Here is a 23924-nt window from a genome sequence, read left to right on the forward strand (position 1 = left end):
CTCCAGATATGCGTACCTGATGCACACATATAAAATCAAGAATAATAATGGAGGGCCTCCCTGGTGGCGCAGTGGTTAAGAGTCCGCCTGCCGATGCAGGGGATACGGGTTCGTGCCCCGGTCTGGGAGGATCCCATATGCCGCGGAGCGGCTGGGCCCGTGAGCCATGGCCGCTGAGCCTGCGCGTCCGGAGCCTGTGCTCTGCAACGGGAGAGGCCACAACAGTGAGAGGCCCACATACCGCAAAAAAAAGAAAAAAAAAAAAAAAAAAAAGAATAATAATGGAGAAAAAAATTGCACTTTGGAAGATAAAGATTCATCTGTAAGAGCAAAGCATTGAAAATTAATGCAGTTGATACAGACGGTGAACAGGCAGATGAAGAGATGCTCAACATTGCTAATTACTAGAGAAATGCAATCAAAACTACAATGAGGTATCACCTCACACTGGCCAGGATGCCCATCATCAAAAAGTCTACAAATAACAAATGCTGGAGAGGGTGCAGAGAGAAAGGAACCCTCTTGCACTGTTGGCGGGAATGTAAATTGATCCAGCCACTATGGAGAACAGTATGGAGGTTCCTTAAAAACAGAGTTGCCATATGATCCTGAAATCCCACTCCTGGGCATATATCCAGACAAAACTATAATTCAAAAAGATACATGCACCCCAGTGTTCATTGCAGCACTATGTACAATAGCCAAGACGTGGAAGCAACCTAAGTGTCCATTGACAGAAGAATGGATAAAGGAGATGTGGCACGTATATTCAATGGAATATTAGCCATAAAAAAGAATGAAGTGATGCCATGTGCAGCAACATGCATGGACCTAGAGATTGTCGTACCAAGTGAAGTAAGTCAGAAAGAGAAAGGCAAATGTATATCACTTATATGTGGAATCTACAAAAATGACACTAATGAACATATCCACAAAACAGAAACAGACTCACATAGAGAACAGACTTGTGGTTGCCAAAGGGGGTGGGGTGGGGGAGGGGTATATTGGGAGTTTGGGGTTAGCAGATGCAAACTAGTATATATAGAATGGATAAACAACAAGGTCCTACTGTAGAGCATAGGGAACTCTATTCAGTATCCTGCGATAAACTATAATGGAAAAGAATACAAAAAAGATATATATATATATATATATATATATATATATAAGAATCACTTTGCAGTACAGCAGAAATTAACACAACATTGTAAATCAACTATACTTGAATAAAAGATAAATAAATAATGCATAAAATGGATGCAGTTGAGAGCAGCCCAGGACTCACTACAGCACATGAGGGCTGGTGTCACCTTGGTGGACAAATGGATGGGGCAGGGGTCACGGAGGAAGAGAGCAGAAAAGAACGTCAACACCGCCACCTATACAAGCGCGGTGAAGGGGGCTGATTCAATGGCTCTACTTTCGATGTCCCCTGTGGCCATAATGTGCCTTTGTCTTAACCACACTTTCTTACATTGCCTCTAGGTTAGGATTCCATTTCTCGCCTCTTTAAAAAGATCCACGTAAAGAAGCCCAATACACATGTTGGAGGGGTTCATGGTCAGTGGGCACGGGGTTCAAGTATCAGACTTCAGGAGGCAGCCCAAGTGTGCAGACGTCTGATTCTGCCGTGTAGACAGCATCGGAGACTTAATAGGGTTTGCAGAGTTGATCTCCAGTGGCTAAGCAGCCGTCGACCTGGAGATCATTCTTCTCCCTCCTTAAACAAGGGCAAGCCCTCCAGCCTCTCCCTACGCTGCTTTAAGAGCAGAATGAGAAACTGATGGCAAACAGCAGATAGGTGACCCTTTAGACAGTGTGCACGGGAAGAGCAGACCCTGACCAGTGACCTCACCTCCAGCACCACGTAGACCTGCCAAGCAGCAAATGACGAAGAGCTGTCCTTTGGATTAGGAAATGCTCCACATGGGAGTCTAGGGAGACTGTGAACAGAGGCATTAAAACCTTTCTCCCGTGAGAATAAAGACCCTACCCCAGGAGATGGCCATTCTGAGGATGGGCATCCCGGCACGTGGCATGACATGCAAAACAAGGCCATGCACAAAGGAGCTACAGATGACAGCAAGTGGAGGCCCCCTGCGTAGCCACAATGAGCTAAGGGACTTCCTGGCTTGTGTGGGGTGACGAGGGGAAGGACACGTGGAGCACACGATTTCTAGTTCTGTGCGTCACGCTCACGCACACACACATGCAGGTGGGTGTGTATTCTACCCTGGGTGCCGTCAGCACTCACAAAACCTGTGCTTGTCCTAAGTCTGTTTATACTGCCCTGGTCACAGGTTCCCTTTCTTTTTAAAACAATTTGTAAAATTTATCTAATTTTTAAGTGAACTTTTTCTTTTGAGATAATTATAAATTCACAGGCGATTGTAAGAAATGATACAAAGAGATCCACGGTAAAGTATTTCGTTTCCCCCAATGGTAACATCTTACAAAACTCGAGTAGAATATCACAATTACGATACTGACATTGATACAGTCAATGTCAGTGGACAAGGTTTCCATCAGCATAAGGATCTATGGTTGCACTTTCATAGCTACATTCACTTCCCTCCGGCCCCTACCCTTTCCTTCATCCTTGGCATCCTGTCCATGTTTATAATTTTGTCATTTCAAGAATGTTACATAAATGTGGGGCCTCCCTGGTGGCGCAAGTGGTTGGGAGTCCGCCTGCCGATGCAGGGGATACGGGTTCGTGCCCCGGTCTGGGAGGATCCCATATGCCGCGGGGCGGCTGGGCCCGTGAGCCATGGCCGCTGAGCCTGCGCGTCCGGAGCCTGCGCGTCCGGAGCCTGTGCTCCGCAGCGGGGGAGGCCACAACAGTGAGAGGCCCGCATACCGCAAAAAAAAAAAAAAAAAGAATGTTACATAAATGTAATCACACAGTAGGTAACCTTTTTAGACTGTTTTTTTTTTTTTCGTTCAGCATAATCCCCTTGAGATTCATCTAGCTTGTGGGTATCACAAGTTCATTCCTTTTCTCATGCTGGTACGGATGTACCATTGTTGGTTTATAGGTTGTTTCCAGTTCAGGGCTGTTATAGGCAAAAATGCTATTAGCATTTATGTAAAGATTTTTGTCTAAAGATATATTTTCGTTTCTCTGGGATAATGGCTCAGGAGTGCAACTGCTGGGTTAATGGTTGATATATGTTTAGAATTTTTTTAAAAAGATACCACGCTGTTTTTCAGAGTGGACAGGTTCCCTTTCTTTCACCCCAGTTGAACGGACTGCTTCCTCCTCAGCCAATGATGTCTGAGCCAGCTTCGCTCCTGTGTGGAACAGCTGTTTTGTACAGAAGCATCCCCGAATGGGGATGAGGTGTCAAAAGAATGGAAGCATCTACGCTACTGGCATCTATGGTCATTCGCTCTATTTCAAAATAAACAGCAATGCCCTTTCCTTTCTCTTCTTCCCCTTGGCTTAACTGCAAAGCAGCACCAAGCAAAACCCAAATGCCAAGTTGTAGAGACAACGCAAAATGAGTTTTCTCAAAGTCAGTGCTCAAAGCTTCCAAGATTGTCAGAGACGCTTATTTCTTGTAGGTTTCCGTCTTCCTAATGCACGGCTTGTTTACTTGCTAAGAATCAGATGCATAAATGCATTTATAAGATGGCCGTTACCGATGAAATCTGGCAGGCAGGCAACGGGGGTGTTGACAGAGTTATCTGACGGGCAATTCTACCTTCAAATGATCAAAGTTAAAAGCTAAAATGCTGTAATCTTGTCATTTTTGCTCTCTTCTGGCTACTGTCTTACTTCAGAATGAAAAAATACTGTGCAACACTACTCCTTCTCTAACAATTTTCTATGAACTGGGAACGTGAACGCGTTGCCGAAGTCACATTGTGCCAGGAGATCATGGAGCTGAATGTCACTGAGTGTTGGTTTTAAAAGTTAAGTACCTGATAAACATGCACATTTTTTCTGTAAATTAGAGTCGATGGGTGCATCTGCTGTCAGTGACCTTAATAAATGAGGAAAACAGTCAACTTAAAAAAAAATACAGATGACACTGACAACAATTTAAAAACTCTTTTTCTCTTACAAAAGGGTATACGAGATGCAGGTAGACAGCGCCCTCAGAACCCTGCTCTTGAATTCTGTGGAGCCCAGAACAGAAGGGTGACCTCGTCCTGATACACGACAGCTCCTGCAGGGATAGAAAACTGCCCCAAAGTAGCGGCACAGAAGAAAGCATGATTCCGGGCTGGTCAGCGATCTTTCACACCCACTGTGTCCGCCAACCCATGCCCTGTCATTCACAAAGAACTCCTGAAACATACACTTCAGAAATTGTCAACAATGGGAAATCTTGGTATAGGTGATTTGAGTTTCATGTATCATAAATTCATTTCCTTCAAGGCCACAAGGAGTATGAACCTCCATAAACATATATTCCATATTACTCAGCCATCAAAAAGAATGAAATCATGCCATTTGCAGCAACATGGCTAGACCTAGAGATGATCATACTAAGTGAAATAAGTCAGACAGAGAAAGACAAATACCATATGATATCACTTATATGTGGAATCTAAAATATGACACAAATGAACTTATCTACAAAACAAAAACAGACTCACAGACATACAGACTTGTGGTTGCCAAGGGGGAGTGGGGTGGGGGAGGGATGGCTTGGGAGGTTGGGATTAGCAGGTGCAAACTATTATATATATATAGGATAGATAACAAGGTCCCACTGTAGAGCACAGAACAGGGAACTATATTCAATAGCCTATGATAAACCATCATGGAAAAGAATATGAAAAAGAATATATATACATGCATAACTGAGTCACTTTGCTGTACAGCAGAAATTAACACAGCATTGTAAATCAACTATACTTCAATAAAATTTAAAAAATAAATGTATATTCCAGTAACAATACCCCATATACTATTTGCAGAAGCCCTGCATTTTGAAAGTTCACAGTCAGCTCTCCCAAACAGCCTAACAGCACATTTTCTTAATTTTTTGGTACAGGTCCTGAAACTTAGTGTCTATCTTTGTTAATTGAGCATAGTAGTTTTTTTTTTATCCTGTCTTTTTATTAAACAGATTTGACAATCGTGGAAAGACAATGATATGTAGGTGGGTCTGTATTAGTCACTCCTTTACAACGTACAGGCTGTCACCATTACCTGTTCAATGTTTCTTCAAGTTTCAAAACTTCATTATGTATCTTGCATTCAGGTGAACAGTGGTCTGTAATGGAAAGGATTTCATTTCTCTCCTGTCTAGACCTGCTTGAATGAAAAATCTGTTCATTAGGCAGAGGTTTTTGTAATACCAGGCCCTGTCAAAGGTCCCAGGGAGGATGCTGTCTGCAGGCTCTGTTTCCTGATTATCTCGGTAACCAGGGATTACGGTGATAGCACTGGAGGTCATAGTTTATCTGATTCAGAGCTAAACTGCCGTCCCAAGCATATAGCTAAGATTTGATAGTCTGAAATAAACTGGTGCATTTCCTTTTTAAAAAATTCAATTCCCACTTTGGGGAATTAGCATCTCACAGAAGTTATTGAATTAAGCAAATTTTACAAACTCATGCATTTTTAAAGGTGTGTTATTAAGGATGCAGTTGAAGAGAAAATGCAAAAGGACAAGTGTAAACACACACATACACACATACACTCGCTCTCTCTCCCAGACGACTTAAATTTTTTTCAAAATTCCCAAAGGGAATTTTCAATGAAGGAAAGCACCAGTGAGAAAATAAGATCCAATTTGTTGCTTGAGTTGAGTTTTAATAACTGTGTCATTGATGGCTTGGGATTCAGAAGAAGTGTTGGCTGAATATTTAAAATACACTTTGTAAGCTAAACTCAGAAGTATGGTTAGCAGAGGCGACTTCGTGAAAAATTCAGCTGCTGGAGCTCCTTACCATATCCTTGGAGGATGGGGCTTCTGAAAATGTACTGACCCCACTTGATAAACGACAACAGTATTTTTGTTGTTTAATTAAAAAAAGAAAGAAAACTGACCTCTTTAGGAATCAATATGGTACGGCATATGTAACTTTCAAAAAAGTTGCCCTCTTTTGGTACAAACTATTAGGTATAAAATAAGCTACAAGAATGTACAACACAGGGAATATAGCCAATATTTTATAATAACTATAAGTGGAGTATAACATTTAAAATGGTGAATCATTATACTGTACACCTGTAACATAATTTTTTACTTCAACTGTATTTCAATAAAAAAATTTAAAAAATAAAAAATATAATAAGATGCGCTCTTTCACTCATTAACAAAGTTTTTTGTTTTTTTTTTTTTTCTTTTTAGAAATCATAATGCTAGCAATTTGTGGTGAGCTGATACTACAAATGGATACAACTCCTTTTTTCTGATACTTATCTTTTTATCAATTTCTTTGTATGGGCTCTTTCTGTATCACACAGATTTTCTTTTCATTTTACATAGATGTCGCAAAGGCTTTTTAACTGATTTTGGTCTGGCTAGCTTCTTCTTTTGACATCAGGAAATAACAGATTCTGTCATTAAATCTAGCAATCTTTTCCTTTAAGTTTTTCCTAGTTTATCCTTCCCCTAACCCTTTCCCCTTTGATAACCATAGTTTGTCTTCTACATCTGTGTGTCTGTTTCTCTTTTGTACATAGATTCATTTAGTTTTTAGATTCCATATATAAGTGGTACCATATAATACTCGTCTTTCTCTGCATGACTTACTTCACTTAGTGTGGTAATCTCTAGGTCCATCCATGTTCCTGCAAATGGCATTATTTCATTCTTTTTTTATGGCTGAGTAGAATCCCATTGTATATATGTACCACATCTTCTTTATCCATTCCTCTTTAGATGGACACTTAGGTTGTTTCCACATCATGGCTATTGTAAATAGTGCTGCAATGAACATAGGGGTACATGTGTCTTTTCGAATTATGATTTTCTCTGGATATATAACCAGGAGTGGGATTGCTGGATCATATGGCAACTATTTTTAGTTTTTTAAGGAGCCTCCATACTGTTCTCCACAGTGGCTACACGAATTTACATTCCCACCAACAGTATAGGAGGGTCCCCTTTTCTGCACACCCTCTCCAGCATTTATAGACTTTTTGACGATGGCCAGATGGCCATTCTGACTCATCGTGGTTATTTGAATTTCTCTAATAATTAGCTACACTGAGCATCCCTTCATGCAGAGCATATTTTTAAACAAAAATGCAAATTAAAAAAAAAAAACACATTTAAGAATTCCCACCACCTCCAACCTCCGCTGCAGAAGACTGGGCAATACAAGCGCTTTCCTTCAGAAGCTTAGGAGTTTTATGAGGGAACGCTCCACGTTCTGGCTCCTACAACCTCAAAGTGCACCCCCAGCCAGCACTGCTCACGACCTCGGGCCCAATGGCTACAAAGTGACAACGATCCACGTGTTACGAGCACCCAGCTCTTAGTACTGCCTCTACATCCCTGAGTTGACAGACGGGGCTTTGCTGCACAGGGCTGGGAGCTTTCAGAGCGCATGGACCATCCCTGTTCCTCCCTGAAACCTCTTAAAAACTGGGACCTTCCACTGGTGACCCACCCCTGCAATAATTTCCAAGCCTCGATTGTGACTGTCTAACTCATGAAACTGGAAGTTCAGCTCCTGAACACGTGGTCCCTAATGACTCGGCATTTCTCCCTGTAAAGTCCACCGTTAGCCCTCCAGCCCCCCACCCAGCCGTAAACCGCCAAGGTCCCCATCTCTGGTGCATCCCCGTCACCCCAAAGGTGCCCACTGAACACCCTGGCTTCCCAGTTACTTCATCTCTTGACGTGAGACGAGTGCATCCTTGTCTTTCACTCATCATCCTAAATACATGCCGCAGGGACCTCCTCAAGACTCCACGTTTCCACTGCAGGGAGCACGGGTTCCATCCGTGGTTGGGGAACTAAGATCCCCAATGCCATGCTGCGTGGCCAAAAAGCAAAAAAAAAACTAAATACATGCCATGGATCTGGGAATAGCTGGAATTGTTCTACTCCTGAAATGTAAACACTTTCACCTTGTCCTAGCCTGCCAACACCTTTCCTACCATCCGACTTGGACCTCCAACCTGTCACCTCTCAAGCCACCAGTCCCCTTCTTTCTTCCTTCCCCTCCCCTACTCTGCCAGCCCAGTCGCTCTCCTGATGACCACCCAACGCTCACGGCCCGTCGTGTTTTGTGGTATGCCCCGGCAAAATCTCAATCATCCGTCAACTCCATGACCCTTCTCTCTGCCCCTGCATTGGACGGAAAATCACTCAGTCCCCACACATGGAGGCCAACACTCAAATCACAGTCTCCAAACAGAGCTGAGCTCGACACAGTCGGATAAGTCATCCCTGTGTTCGAGTTCCTCTGTGCTTCTTAAAAAGGAATATCCATGAAACGAACACAACATTGTAACTCAACTATACTTCAGTTAAAAAAAAAAAGGAATATCCAACCTCATGGACTGCCAGTTCCTCAAATGTCCCTCACTGTGCAGTCTGATGCAATCCTCAAGTTCACGGTCGCTGAATGCACTGCTGCCTTTTCACCTCTTCCTTACATGATGTCTCAGAAGTCCTGGTTGGTGCTAACCCTCCTTCCTTGAGATGCTCTTCACCCCTGAGTGCCATGACCCTACTTCTCCTAGTCTTTATTCTCATCCTCTGGCTGTTGTTTCACTTTTCTTTTGGGGATTCCTCCCGTTTTGCTCTTCCTTTGAATGCCTACCTGCCCTTCCATTTTCAGGATGCCTCAGAAGCAAGCACATGGATTTTCACTTTTTTTTAAATTGGAGTATAGTTGTTTTACCATGTGGCGTTAGTTTCTACAGTACAGCAAAGTGAATCAGCTCTACGTTTACATACGTCACCTCTTTTTTGGATTTCCTTCCCATTTAGGTCACCTCAGAGCACTGAGTAGACTTCCCTGTGCTCTACAGTAGGTTCTCATGAGTTATCTATTTTATACACAGTAGTGTATATATGTCAATCCCAATATCCCAAGTCATCCCACCCCACCCTTCCCCCCTTGGCATCCGTACATTTGTTCTCTATGTCTGCGTCTCTATTCTTGCCCTGCAAATAGCTTCATCTGTACCATTTTTCTAGATTCCACATATATGCATTAATATATGATATTTGTTTTTCTCTTTCTGACTTACTTCACTCTGTAGGACCGTCTCTAGGTCCATCCACGTCTCTACAAATGACCCAGTTCTGTTCCTTTTTACGGCTGAGTACAGATTTTCACATTTTAAAGAAGGTCTCATTTATCAAGAATAAGAGCATTTTAAAAATTCAAGATGGAAAATTGATGTATTGAATCCCAAGCGAAACACACAACCTTACAGCTCAGGTGACACTCTCTATGGAACAGCAGAAGGACAAAGAATATCGACATTGCAGTGTTAGTTCTCGAGAACTAGAAACAGGGAGGTGGATTCTGAAACTTTTATCCTGGATTAAGATGGAGATACATCTTGAGTCACAAGGTGCTCAACTGCTTTTAATATTCTTGCAAAGCCATCGAATCCACTCCCACATGTTTTGGACCAGTATCCACATGTGTAAGAAAAAGCCATGCTTTCCTAGCAATACCAGCACCACAGTCAGGGCCTTACAACTAAGAGGCACCTGCTTCCCATGACCTGGCCTTGAAAAATTACTTACTGGGTACCTACTATGGGCCTGGTCTATAGCATTCTAAAGAAGATGTCTTCTACAGAAACTCAACCAGAGCACTTTTGCCTGAGTAAATGCACCTGTCACCGAGGGGTTATTCACTGTACACTGCATTTCAGACTCCAACAACTATTTTAATCCAAGAGTTTTAGAAACAGTCCGTTTTTAAATGGATCATTCCTTAGACCTATGTCCAATAAGCCAAACCCTGGTTAGAATCATGCTGTATGTTTGAGGGACTTGGACCAATCCCTAAGCCTTCTTATTTTCAGAGTTTCTTTGGTTTTCTCGAGGTTCTTGGGACCATCCTGACCTCCTGCTAAATGAGGCTTTTCCAATGTATTCTCCATTTGTCAAGACAGATTTGATGTGTGGCCAAGAAAGCTCTGTGGCACATGGCTGACTACACCGCAGGTACAGAAAAGGATTCATTCTGTACCATCCCCCCAGCTCGCCTTTCATGAATTCATCCATTATTTTACTTCCGCTGGGTTCGCTGTTCCATTCCTGAATCCACAGACGGTGGTGCTGCCCAGAGCCCCAACGGGAATATCACTAGCAGGAGAAACTGAGGTTGCCTTATCAGACACAGCCCATAGGGGTGCCAGATCACAGACCCCAAGCAATTGACAACCAAACTCCTGAAGACTTCCGGGGTCCCACTAAGAAGGTCGGTGTTTCTTCCACGTAAGAAAAAGACTTAGTGTTTTTGTTTGAAAGAAAGAATCTCACGTAAGCCACTGGGTCCCAACCCTTAGAAGCGGCAGGGATTTTTTTTTTTTTAATTGAAAGGTTTGATTTGAACTCAGAGATTTATTTTTACGTTCACCTCATTGTTCTCGACTTGCATTCTCTTTGTAGGTTACAGAATTTGCCAGTCTCATACTGAGCAAAATAAAAGCCCATTGCAGGCAAATTCCACCCGACCCCCTGCAGCTGTGAGCACTGGAACGGGGTCACGTCACAGATAACAAACCACTGGCTGGAACCACTTCCACCCCTCCACCCGCTCCCCCTGCCCCCCACCCATTCACAGGTCTCTGGTAGATGTCATCACAACAGACAATGACACGCACCCGCCCCCCCCCAAGGAAAAACTACTTGGAGTGCATTGGAAAACACTGTGATTTTACCCATTTGTTCCTCCCCCAAAGCTCTGCTGCTTGAGAAGCTGAAAATCAGACTCGACAATACAGCCACGACTGCCCAAAGGCTCCACCCGTAAGTGTGCCCTGCTGAAATGGTGAGGCCAGCCACCGGTCACAGACGGAGACCCTTCCCCTTCGAAACCACTCGAGCGTTATCTGCACCTCCCTCGGGACACTCATTCATTCCTTTCTTCTCTGGGTTATTACAGGATCAACTGGAAGAATCTTAAATCCCTTAGGAGCCCCTAAATTCTCTTAAGCCAAGGTCTCATCATCATTGCATTCTCCCTGAAAAAAAAAAAAGGTAGGCACACAAATGGCATCTACTAGAGGTGATGAAGGAAGGAATCAGCTCTTTCCCTGTGACTTACTGTCGACTGTATACCACACTCTGACACAGCAGGAAGGTTGCCCTGGTTGGTGACAGCACGAAGGGAGGGGCCACCTGTGAAGCCCCGGGCCAGGTGCAGGGCACGCACTTCGTAGGCAGCGGCTGTGAGTCTTAGAACATTGCCCACCCCTCGAACTGCATGGCAGTATTAGAGTTCCAGGATTTCAGCTCCCCCTGCCAGCTTTTACCACGAGCTCCATGGCATAGACCTTACACCACACCTGTGCGGTCAGTCCTTCCCGCGTCATGATAACAAGACCAGCTACAGCCATCACACAAGTAAGAATAAGGCCATCCAGCACCGTGATATGGGGTGAGATTGGCCATGGCGGACAATTAAATAAGAAAGGTTCTTTTTATGAATTTGCCTTTACAGGTACAGAGAAACGATGTTGCCTCCAAACATTTAGAGAGAAAATGCTCTCAAGGACAGAGACGTACCCTCTCTGGGTAACATCTTGTAGCTCAGCTGCCCGTGGTACTAGCAGCATTTCTTTTTAAGCCAATACTCTCATGTTATTTTATTACATAATTACCCAGAGTGCTACAGTCCCCTTCTGTGTGACAATAAAAGGCTCTTTTTGGAAAGAAGGAATATTCCTCCAAATGCTCAGAGGTATTTGTAAAACAACAGAAACATCCTGAGAAATGAATGTAATGGCTTAAGGGAAGGATTTTTATTTTTTGGCAAAAAAAGAATGCAGTCATCTATTAATATGATATCAGGGTCTAATGCAGATCTCAAAGATTAAAAAACATTCTCTGTTTTATTCAAGAGGGACCAGTAGCAGGAAAGCATTGGAAGTTAGACTTTTTCGATGAGTCAGGGTAGGCATATGCACTGCTCTAATTAAATAAAAATTAATCAGTAAGTGTGATGACACCAGCATGAGTTTGCTTGCTAGCCAACAAACGTCAGAGAGCTGTACACGAAACCTGTTACACTAACATATAACGCTCATTAAAGAGATAGAATATTCTACTGACTCACACTACGAAGTATTCTACTGATTTACACTACGACAGTGTGGAAAATGTAAACTAATTTACATGCAACGTTTTAAGAATGAAAAGTGAAAGAAGGCAGGCTTGTATGGGTGTCTGTCAAAGCCCTAAGTATAATGAATTCTTCTTACGAATCTCATTAGGCAGGTTGTCCTGGTTTTGTTTTTCCTAGTACGTATTCAGCATCTGTGCTCACTTCTGTTGTCTGACAGCACCACAGAGAAGGTTAGAAAAGAAAGAACCTTGGAAGTTACCTCGTCTGAATTCATCAGGCCCACAGGTTTAAGACATCTCTCAAGTTCACGGAGATAGTAACCGAAGGAGCTAGAAGCTAGAAGAAGGGTACAGTCATCTTGTCCAAAAGACGGTGCTCCTTAGAAGATTTAAAGGAAACAAACCTTGTTCTTGTCATTCCCAACGTTGGTGACCAAATCACGCTCAGTTTGCTTTTAATACAAACCAACCAAGAAACTCTGCGGCCATGTTCAAACATCTCCAAAACACCTCGATGAAAAAACGATCAATCCAGGGCATAAAAAGAAAAGGAAGGAAGAACGAGAGGAGGAGGGGAAGGAAAAGAAAGGAACTATGCAAAAATCTTAAGCAACCTGTTTACGGGTGCCATTTGCTCAATGTTGTCCAATTTTGTCCAGATGGAGACAAAAACGTCACCAAAAGAGACATCTCTGGGATAGACAGGAATTGAATGCGAAGTTCAGAACCCACTGATTTTCCATCCCTTTGCTTAACCCACATACTCTGGCTTCCTCTACACTCTGTGGAATAGACCCAAGACTGCTTAGCTGTGCAGAAGAGAGCACGGTCACCATGATCTCGCGTCGATGTGCAAGACACCGTTTAAAAAGGAAACCTCAGGGCTTCCCTGGTGGCGCAGGGGTTGAGAGTCCGCCTGCCAATGCAGGGGACACGGGTTCGTGCCCCGGTCCGGGAAGATCCCACATGCCGCGGAGCGGCTGGGCCCGTGAGCCATGGCCGCTGAGCCTGCGCGTCCGGAGCCTGTGCTCCGCAACGGGAGAGGCCACAACAGTGAGAGGCCCGCGTACCGCAAAAAAAATAAAAAAATAAAAAGGAAACCTCAGAAGGAAGTCTTCCCAGTACCTCTGAAAAACATGCTACGTTTCTCAGAAATAGGGTAATCTGCTTAGGGAGAAGGGACACAGAGAGCAAGGCAATCCCTGCCATCCTCACAGACGCAGCAAGAAGAACACAAGCTGGAGAAGAAGGAAACACAGTGGGGCTCACAGCATCCATGGAAGACCCCAGGGCTACTGCATCGAGACTCACCAAGGCCGTAGCCCATGGAGGGTCCTCTGCCTCCCGAATCTACCCTGTGCCTAACTTTGCTACAGACAAGGGGTTGTTCACATTGAATTGCTAAAATAATAAGTGGTGATAAGGATTAATGCTGTGATTCCTTTTCTTCGTTCATCTCTTTGATCACCAGCCCACAGACCCAGACTCCTCTTGCTTCTGTATCCACCGGTAACCGCAAGCATGGACTCGGGGCTGAGATGCTTTTTATACTCTGCTTACCTTTCACAGTTAGTGTTTGTTTGGCTTCCTTTTTTTTGAAACACAAAAACAAAAAGCACGTGCTGTCTCTAAAGGCATCGGGGACATAGGTGGAAACTCAGAGGACATGAGATAGAAGCAGGAAAAGCCTCAGTCACATTTGAAGGACAGACTGAAGATAAAGGTACACATACCAACACTCCAATCCATTTCCTCGGCAGCATCTCCATAAGCGCCATGTTGACTTTTGCCGGCAAAGTCCTTCGAAGAGAAGAGAGCCGTGTGCATGTGTAGGAAAGCCAGGACAAGCAAGAAAGGGGTCTTAGCATTCCTGAAAAAAAAAAAAAAACAAAATCTAAGAGCAAAATAAACATGTTGGCCACCGTTGTTGTTTGTTTGTTTGTTTTTATTCTGAAAGTGAAAATGTATATTCCCTTGGTAAAAAAAGATGGCACTTATAATTTCAGTCTCAAACAATAATATCAGATTCAGCATACTAACTAAGGAAAATTAAATCAGCTCCGACTTAATGGCAGTGAACTTTAAAAAAAATTTTTTATTTTGTATCGGAATGTAGTTGATTAACAATGTTGTGTTGGTTTCGGGCATACAGCAAATGGATTCAGTTATCCATATACCTGTATCTGTTGTTTTTCAAATTCTTTTCTCATTTAGGTTATTACAGGATATTGAGCAGAGTTCTCTGTGCTATACGCAAGGTCCTTGTTGGTTATCTATTTTAAATATGGCAGTGTGTACGTGTCAATCCCAAACTCCCAATCTATCTCTCCCTGCTACCCTTCTCCACTGGTTACCACAAGTTTGTTCTCTAAGTCTGTGAGTCTGCTTCTGTTTTGTAAACAAGTTCATTTGTATCAGTTTTTTAAGATTTCATGTATAAGCAGTATCATATAATATTTGTATTTTTCTGACTTACTTCACTTAGTATGATCATCTCCAGGTCCATCCATGTTGCTGCAACTGGCATTATTTCATTCTTTTTTACTGGCTGAGTAATATTCCATTGTATATATGTACCACACCTTCCTCATGCATTCCCGTATGTTCATAGCGGCACTAGTCACAATAGCCAAAACATGGAAGCAACCTAAGTGTCCATCAACGAATGAAAGGATAAAGAAGATATGGCCACCATTCTGATTAGGATCAACCTATGATGACACGATGCAGTTTGAAAATTCAGAAAACACCACTGAATGATGCCGAATACTGAATCTCTTATTTGGAGGATGGCAAGTCTCTCTCCATAGGTAACTCATTGTACCCTCTACAGATCAGCAGACTGATGTGCTATGTCCTTGAGATATTCTACAAAGAGACAACTCAGAAAAAAAAATGTATGGGAGAATGACCTACTTTTTTCTTGAATTCTATTCTTCCCTCTCTCTCTGAAATTTATATGAATTGAAGCACCTACAAAACTGTATCCTTTCTGGAAAACACACACACACAGACACACACACGCACAAGCATGAGCACACTCCTATCTAGTAAAGACAGTATCTTGAGTTGTCAACTACTTAGATCCACAGTTGAAAGCCAGTTCAACCCTGTGTGCCGCCATGTTGCCCACCTTCTACTACAGAACAAGTCTCCTGGCAGGAACACTCCACTGCCAATACTGAATTTTGGAAGTTAAATGGAACATCCTCTGAACTGGCCTCAATCTGTACTTTAGCCGAGAGAGATGGATGGTATTGCAAAAGCTTTTCGTAGTTCAGAGTACACCTAAACCTACTCTGGTGGAACTGTTGAGAAAGCACAGATGCTGGAGCATTGTAAGTCCCTGGAGCATTAAAAGTCACTGTGCACATGTGGTCCTTGGGACAACTGCCAGGCAGCATGGTTACTGTAGGGAGGTCTGGGGGTTCACACCCGAGTCTGCTCAAAGGGATCAATAAGTCACATCACTTCCTATTGACATCTAGTGGACCTCTGAGAAATGCACTCAATTGCTGTGTTTCAATTTCATGCAGTAGCCTTCTCCTATACCTTATTCCAGGCGACCATCAGCAATTCCTTTCTGGCTAAAAGGGAATACTGAGTGAGTGCCCTTGTGAAGGCTATCAGGGCACAAATGAAGAAGGGAATGAATGCATTAATGGGTGAATGAATGTAATTTCTAATAAAGCATTTGCTGGTCTACCCAAGGGTCACTTCTATGCTCTCCTTCTCCCACTAGACCACAGGCTGGGGCATGTCATCTACATCTGTGGATTCCTGGCACCAGCACGGTGACTGGCAGGTAGCATCGGTTCCGTAAACCTCTGTTATTCAATGAAATACTGCATTAGCTCTTTCAGTTTCAAAAGTACCACCCAGAACTTCAGTGAACTACTCGGGACTCATGAATGCAACGTGGTTCATGTAAAAGTTGCTCTACAGCAGGTATTATTATATATATGCATGTATATATATTTTATATATACAAAATAATATACATACACATATATGTATAAATATTTTATATATATACACACGCACACACACACATATGTGTCTGTGTGTATCTATATATGTAGGTCTGTATCTCCAAACTTCTAACCTAAGTCAAAAGTCTCTGGCTGTTTTGGAGGAATCACACCCTGTGTTCGACATCTTTGCCACTGAGCAAAAGTTCTAAAGGAAGAATCTATTTAATTCAAGCAACGAGCAAAAGTTGTAAAGGAAGAATCTATTTAATTCAAGCAACGTTGCTTGTATATGTTTACTTACGAACCTAACCCCTCATGAGAACCAAAACCACTTCAAATTTACAGCTGGGTCTCACAAATGCCATAACTTTACCTCTAATAAATAAATGGATGACACTCTTCTAAATTCATTTTCAATTTCCTAATGTGACAACAACTTGGGTTCCTTCAGCTCCTACTGCACTAGGGGGTCAACTGCTCACATCTACTGAGCATCACACTTTCAAGGTCGCTCGCTTTGGGGAACAGAAAATAAACACAAAAGAACACACGATGAGTAGTCAGGCACTTCCTGTTCTCTGAAAACAGCAAATTCACCAACTTGTTGTTGATTACTTGAATAGTGTTTTATATTTCCAGCTCTGGGAGATGAAGTGTCACATTTTTTTTTCTTTTACAAGAGTATAAAATGAAGAAATACTGTTATTATTTCACAACTAGGATAGCAAAAAAAAAAAAAAAAGGTTATAAGTGGCTTGCCCCACTTCTCTCAGTAACTAGAGTTTGAAGGCAGGAGAATTAGAACCCACAACGTCTGTTGTATAAATCTCACTGTTGCCTCTCAGAAAGAAAAGAAGAGATATTCATGTGCAGACAGACGCACAGAGGCTGTCATCCGAGCTGATGATCTTCTCATGAGCATGTGTACCAAAGGCATCCCTTGGCTACCTCAAAGGGTACATACCTTTGAAGACCCTGAAAGAAGTGAGACTAAGCCATGGTACACCAGGGACTTTGGCCACACAGGTGGCCTGTTCAATTTCCACCCCAGTCATTCTGGGTGCACGTTTCCTCACACCTGGATGCACTGTACCTCCTTCTCAAGAAGCAGATTAGGGCCCTAAAAACTGGCTTGGATTTCCCAAAAGGAACATAAAATCTCACTCTTCATACTCGTCCCAAAATAGACAGTTACATTACGAATGGGTACAATCTCACCTCACGGCCACCTGAGGTTCATCTGGTCTCCTATTTATCTTTAGACTTAGCGTTAAGGAAAATAGACAAGGAAGCTTAAAAACTCCATTTCCCAAGCAAGTACATGGTCATAACTTAAAATGCAGGATGTGGGCTTCCCCGGTGGCGCAGTGGTTGAGAGTCCGCCTGCCGATGTAGGGGACGCGGGTTCGTGCCCCGGTCCGGGAAGATCCCACATGCCGTGGAGCGGCTGGGCCCGTGAGCCATGGCCGCTGAGCCTGCGCGTCCGGAGCCTGTGCTCCGCAACGGGAGAGGCCACAACAGTGAGAGGTCCGCGTACCGAAAAAAAAAAAAAAATGCAGGATGTGAGTGGCAGAGAAGGATGAGCTACTGCACGCCCAACAGCTTGGGGGAAAAAAAAGAAAACTGAGGAAAGAGGCAGCCATCAACATTACTGGCATTTTATAATCACAGGGATCACAAGATGAAGGCATTTGAAAACGTGAGGTGAGAATGAAAAAGCAAAGGATAAAGTGGGGGCAACAAGCAAACAAGGGAGCCCAAGACCAACGTCGTTCGTAAAGAGGGCAGGAAGAACAGTTGAGTTGAGTCCAAGAGGTACCCCTTTGGGGCTCAATCAATGACCACAGGATGTGATTTCTGTCTTGTAATGTAGGGGGACCCTGAGTGGAAGGGGAGAGGGCCATTCTTGCATTGAATATAAATATGCACCTATGTAGAGAATTATTTTTCTGTAATCTCTTTGGCATCCAGTAGACTGCCCATGACCGATACCAGCCAAGGTGCTAGGTGTCCAAGAAGACTGATGAGGTTTTCTACACAAAAACCAACCCTGGAACATTTAGGGAAGCGTACCCAGCTGCACAAACTCCGAACCACGAAGACTTACCCTCCGGGAACAGAGGGGTGATCAATGTAGCACGGGCATGTGTGCTGGACAGACATCCATCATTACTGCCCTGCACACACCCTGAGATGTGACGGACAGCCTGCTCTTTGGTGGGGGGGGGGGAGGAACCCTTGCTCAGCCTTATCCTTCAAGAGAGCGCAGGAAAGGCCATCCTCCCTCGTTCAGAAGGCCCAGGTCTCTCCTCCTCTCTACGACCTTGAAAACTAAATGATGCTAGAGCAAGTTGGCGGGAGGGAGATATCTCCGTAACTGCTTAGCTCCTTTTTTATTAGCTGGAGCACTTCAGTAAACAACGCTCTTGAAAATGTATTGCCACTTTCTCGCACGCTGTGTGAAAAGACAGGACTTTCAGCTGCTACATGCCTTCCCTCTATTTGTTACAAATACAGAAGGCAGGTGTGCACCTTCCCGGCAACCTGCAATCACTCCAATCTCAGGATCAAAAAGATTTACATCCCGTCCACGCGTGAGTGAAACCTAGGCAAGAAGATGGCTATGGCGTTATTATTATTATTTTTTCTGTCTGCCACGGTCTTGCATACCATGTTCCTCTTCTCAAAGTTTGACCTTGATTATTCACAGAGTGTCCCCATTTGAGTCAGCGTAGGGAATGATAAGAATGCAAATAGGGACGTCTGTGGATTCCTCCTGAGACCCCTCAGATGCTGGTGATTAGACTGAGGCATAAACCAGGTAGCGGTGTCAACAGTCACCCAGCCGGAGTCCGTGTGACGACCACTCTGTATGCACAGAGGTGGACACGCCTGGCTGTTCACTTCATCCATCCAGGCCTTTCACATCTATTCTGCCCACGTGACTCCAGGCACTAAAAATATAAAGCTAAGCTGGACCGGCTCCTGCCACCAGCAACTCACAGTTCAGACAAGACCATGAATAATTGGTCTCAGCTGCTTTAAGTTCCACGATGGAGCACATCAGTGGATGGATACAGAGAAGGAGAGTGAATCTCAACCTGGTAGGGGTCAGAACTCACTCCTGGAGAGAGAGAGAGACTCCAGAAGTTCCTGCCGTGCGCCAGTGTATGTGAACGCTTTCCATAAATGCATCGGCGTCTGAGCCATGGTCCCCTGGATGCTATTCAGATACAGGAGTGGACAATGGCAGAGACGTAACCTGTGTACTTACCTGGTGAGCTTTTAAAAGCACACTTTCTATGGCATGTGGCCCCAAACGATTCACTGAACACTTCAGGATACATTTTTTAAAACAAAACCCCCACTATATGGATTTTTACCGCTAACTGAAAGATACCACTGACTTCCGGGGAAGATAGCGGAAGAGTAAGACGCGGAGATCACCTTCCTCCCCACAGATACACCAGAAATACAGCTACACGTGGAACAACTCCTACAGAACACCTACTGAACGCTGGCAGAAGACCTCAGACCTCCCAAAAGGCAAGAAACTCCCCACGTACCTGGGTAGGGCAAAGCGGAAAGATTCCCGCACAGAGGGTCGGTGCCGACCGGCACTCACCAGCCCGAAAGGCTTGTCTGCTCGGCCCCCGGGGTGGGCGGGGCTGGGAGCTGAGGCTTGGGCTTCAGTCGGAGCGCAGGGAGAGGACTGGGGCTGGCGGCGTGAACACAGCCTGAAGGAGCTAATGCGCCACAGCTAGCCGGGAGGGAGTCCGGGAAAAGTCTGGAGCTGCCGAAGAGGCAAGAGACTTTTTCTTCCCTCTTTGTTTCCTGGTGGGCGAGGAGAGGGGATTCAGAGCGCTGCTTAAAGGAGCTGCAGAGACGGGCGCGAGCCGCGGCTGAAAGCGCGGAGCCCAGAGACGGGCGTGGGACGCTAAGGCTGCTGCTGCCGCCACCAAGAAGCCTGTGTGCGAGCGCAGGTCACTGTCCACGCCCCCCTTCCGGGGAGCCTGTGCAGCCCGTCACTGCCGGGGTCCCGGGATCCAGGGACCGCTTCCTTGGGAGAACGCACGGCGCGCCTCGGGCTGGTGCAACGTCACGCCGTCGCCCCGCCTCCGTGCCCCTCCCTCCCCCCAAGCGGCTGCTCCTTTAACCCTGTCCTGTCTGAGCGAAGAACAGACGCCCTCCAGCGACCTACACGGAGAGGCGGGGCCCAATCCAAAGCTGAGACCCGGGAGCTGTGAGAACAAAGAAGAGAAAGGGAAATCTCTCCCAGCAGCCTAAGAAGCAGCGGATTAAAGCTCCACAATCAACTTGATGTACCCTGCATCTGTGGAATACATGAATAGACAACGAATCACCCCAAATTGAGGAGCCAGGAGTCAGTGCTATGCCTCTGAGGTGGGAGAGCCAACTTCAGGACACTGGTCTACAAGGGACCTCCCAGCTCCACATAATATCAAACGGCGAAAATCTTCCAGAGATCTACATCTCAGCACCAGCACCCAGCTTCACTCAACGACCAGCAAGCTACAGTGCTGGACACCCTATGCCAAACAACTAGCAAGACAGGAACACAATGCCACCCATTAGCAGAGAGGCTGCCTAAAATCATAAAAACTCCACAGACACCCCAAAACACACCACCAGACGTGGACCTGCCTACCATAAAGACAAGATCCAGCCTCATCCACCAGAACACAGGCACTAGTCCCCTCCACCAGGAAGCCTACACAACCCACTGAACCAACCTTAGCCACTGGGGACAGACACCAAAAACAATGGGAACTACGAACCTGCAGCCTGCAAAAAGGAGACCCCAAACACAGTAAGATAAGCAAAATGAGAAGACAGAAAAACACACAGCAGGAGAAGGAGCAAGATAAAAACCCACCAGACCTAACAAATGAAGAGGAAATAGGCAGTCTAGCTGAAAAAGAATTCAGAATAATGATAGTAAAGATGATCTAAAATCTTGGAAATAAAATAGACAAAATGCAAGAAACAGTTAACAAGGACCTAGAAGAACTAAAGATGAATCAAGCATCGATTAAAAACACAATAAATGAAATGAAAAATACTCTAGATGGAATCAATAGCAGAATAACTGAGGCAGAAGAACGGATAAGTGACGTGGAAGATAAAATAGTGGAAATAACTACTGCAGAGCAGAAGAAAGAAAAAAGAATGAAAAGAACTGAGGACAGTCTCAGAGACCTCTGGGACAACATTAAACGCACCAACATTCGAATTATAGGGGTTCCAGAAGAAGAAGAGAAAAAGAAAGGGACTGAGAAAATATTTGAAGAGATTATAGTAGAAAACTTCCCTAATATGGGAAAGGAAATAGTCAAGCCCAGGAGGCACAGAGAGTCCCATACAGGATAAATCCAAGGAGAAATACGCCACGACGCATATTAATCAAACTGTCAAAAATTAAATACAAAGAAAACATATTAAAAGCAGCAAGGGAAAAACAACAAATAACACACAAGGGAATCCCCATAAGGCTAACAGCTGATCTTTCAGCAGAAACTCTGCAAGCCAGAAGGGATTGGCAGGACATATTTAAAGTGATGAAGGAGAGAAATCTGCAGCCAAGATTACTCTACCCAGCAAGGATCTCATTCAGATTTGATGGAGAAATTAAAACCTTTACAGACAAGCAAAAGCTGAGAGAGTTCAGCACCACCAAACCAGCTTTACAACAAATGTTAAAGGAACTTCTCTAGGCAAGAAACACAACAGAAGGAAAAGACCTACAATAACGAACCCAAAACAATTAAGGAAATGGGAATAGGAAAATACATATCGATAATTACCTTAAATGTAAATGGACTAAATGCTCCCACCAAAAGACACAGATTGGCTGAATGGATACAAAAACAAGACCCATATATATGCTGTCTACAAGAGACCCACTTCAGACCTAGAGACACATACAGACTGAAAGTAAGGGGATGGAAAAAGATATTCCATGCAAATGGAAACCAAAAGAAAGCTGGAGTAGCAATTCTCATATCACACAAAATAGACTTTAAAATAAAGACTCCTAGAAGAGACAAAGAAGGACACTACATAATGATCAAGGGATCGATCCAAGAAGACGATATAACAATTGTAAATATTTATGCACCCAACATAGGAGCACCTCAATACATAAGGCAAATACTAACAGCCATAAAAGGGGAAATCGACAGTAACACATTCATAGTAGGGGACTTTAACACCCCACTTTCACCAATGGACAGATCATCCAAAATGAAAATAAATAAGGAAACACAAGCTTTAAATGATACATTAAACAAGATGGGCTTAATTGATATTTATAGGACATTCCATCCAAAAAGAACAGAATACACATTTTTCTCAAGTGCTCATGGAACATTCTCCAGGATAGATCATATCTTGGGTCACAAATCAAGCCTTGGTAAATTTAAGAAAATTGAAATTGTATCAACTATCTTTTCCGACCACAATGCTATAAGCCTAGATATCAATTACAGGAAAAGATCTGTAAAAAATACAAACACATGGAGGCTAAACAATACACTACTTAATAACGAAGTGATCACTGAAGAAATCAAAGAGGAAATTAAAAAATACCTAGAAACAGATGACAATGGAGACACGATGACCCAAAACCTGTGGGATGCAGCAAAAGCAGATCTAAGAGGGAAGTTTATAGCAATACAATCCCACCTTAAGAAACAGGAAACATCTCGAATAAGCAACCTAACCTTGCACCTAAATCAATTAGAGAAAGAAGAACAAAAACACCCCAAAGTTAGCAGAAGGAAAGAAATCATAAAAATCAGATCAGAAATAAATGAAAAAGAAATGAAGGAAATGATAGCAAAGATCAATAAAACTCAAAGCTGGTCCTTTGAGAAGATAAACAAAATTGATAAACCATTAGCCAGACTCATCAAGAAAAAAAGGGAGAAGACTCAAATCAATAGAATTAGAAATGAAAAAGGAGAAGTAACAACTGACACTGCAGAAATACAAAAGATCATGAGAGATTACTACAAGCAACTCTATGCCAATAAAATGGACAACCTGGAAGAAATGGACAAATTCTTAGAAATGCACAACCTGCCAAGACTGAATCAGGAAGAAGTAGAAAATATGAACAGACTAATCACAAGCATTGAAATTGAAACTGTGATAAAAAATCTTCCAACAAACAAAAGCCCAGGACCAGATGGCTTCACAGGCGAATTCTATCAAACATTTAGAGAAGAGCTAACACCTATCCTTCTCAAACTCTTCCAAAATATAGCGGAGGGAGGAACACTCCCAAACTCATTCTACGAGGCCACCATCACCTTGATACCAAAACCAGACAAGGATGTCAAAAAGAAAGAAAACTACAGGCCAATATCACTGATGAACATAGATGCAAAAATCCTCAACAAAATACTAGCAAACAGAATCCAAAAGCACATTAAAAGGATCATACACCATGATCAAGTGGGGTTTATTCCAGGAATGCAAGGATTCTTCAATATACGCAAAACAATTAACGTGATACACCATATTAACAAATTGAAGGAGAAAAACCATATGATCATCTCAATAGATGCAGAGAAAGCTTTCGACAAAATTCAACACCCGTTTATGATAAAAACCCTGCAGAAAGTAGGCATAGAGGGAACTTTCCTCAACATAATAAAGGCCATATATGACAAACCCACAGCCAACATCATCC

General features: G+C 43.5%; 1 protein-coding gene across 8 annotated transcripts in view; it reads right to left on the reverse strand.

Moving 5' to 3' along the window:
- The window catches only part of STS (steroid sulfatase), a 172133-nt gene that overhangs the window by 47435 nt on the left and 100774 nt on the right, over positions 1-23924 (reverse strand). For all 8 annotated transcript variants that reach the window (XM_060086655.1, XM_060086657.1, XM_060086662.1 and 5 more), the window contains one exon: positions 13967-14103. In XM_060086655.1, the coding sequence (XP_059942638.1) occupies positions 13967-14103 (137 nt within the window). The remainder of the gene's footprint in view (positions 1-13966; positions 14104-23924) is intronic.

This window comes from Mesoplodon densirostris, chromosome X (assembly GCF_025265405.1).
Source record: "Mesoplodon densirostris isolate mMesDen1 chromosome X, mMesDen1 primary haplotype, whole genome shotgun sequence".
NCBI lineage: Eukaryota > Metazoa > Chordata > Mammalia > Artiodactyla > Ziphiidae > Mesoplodon > Mesoplodon densirostris.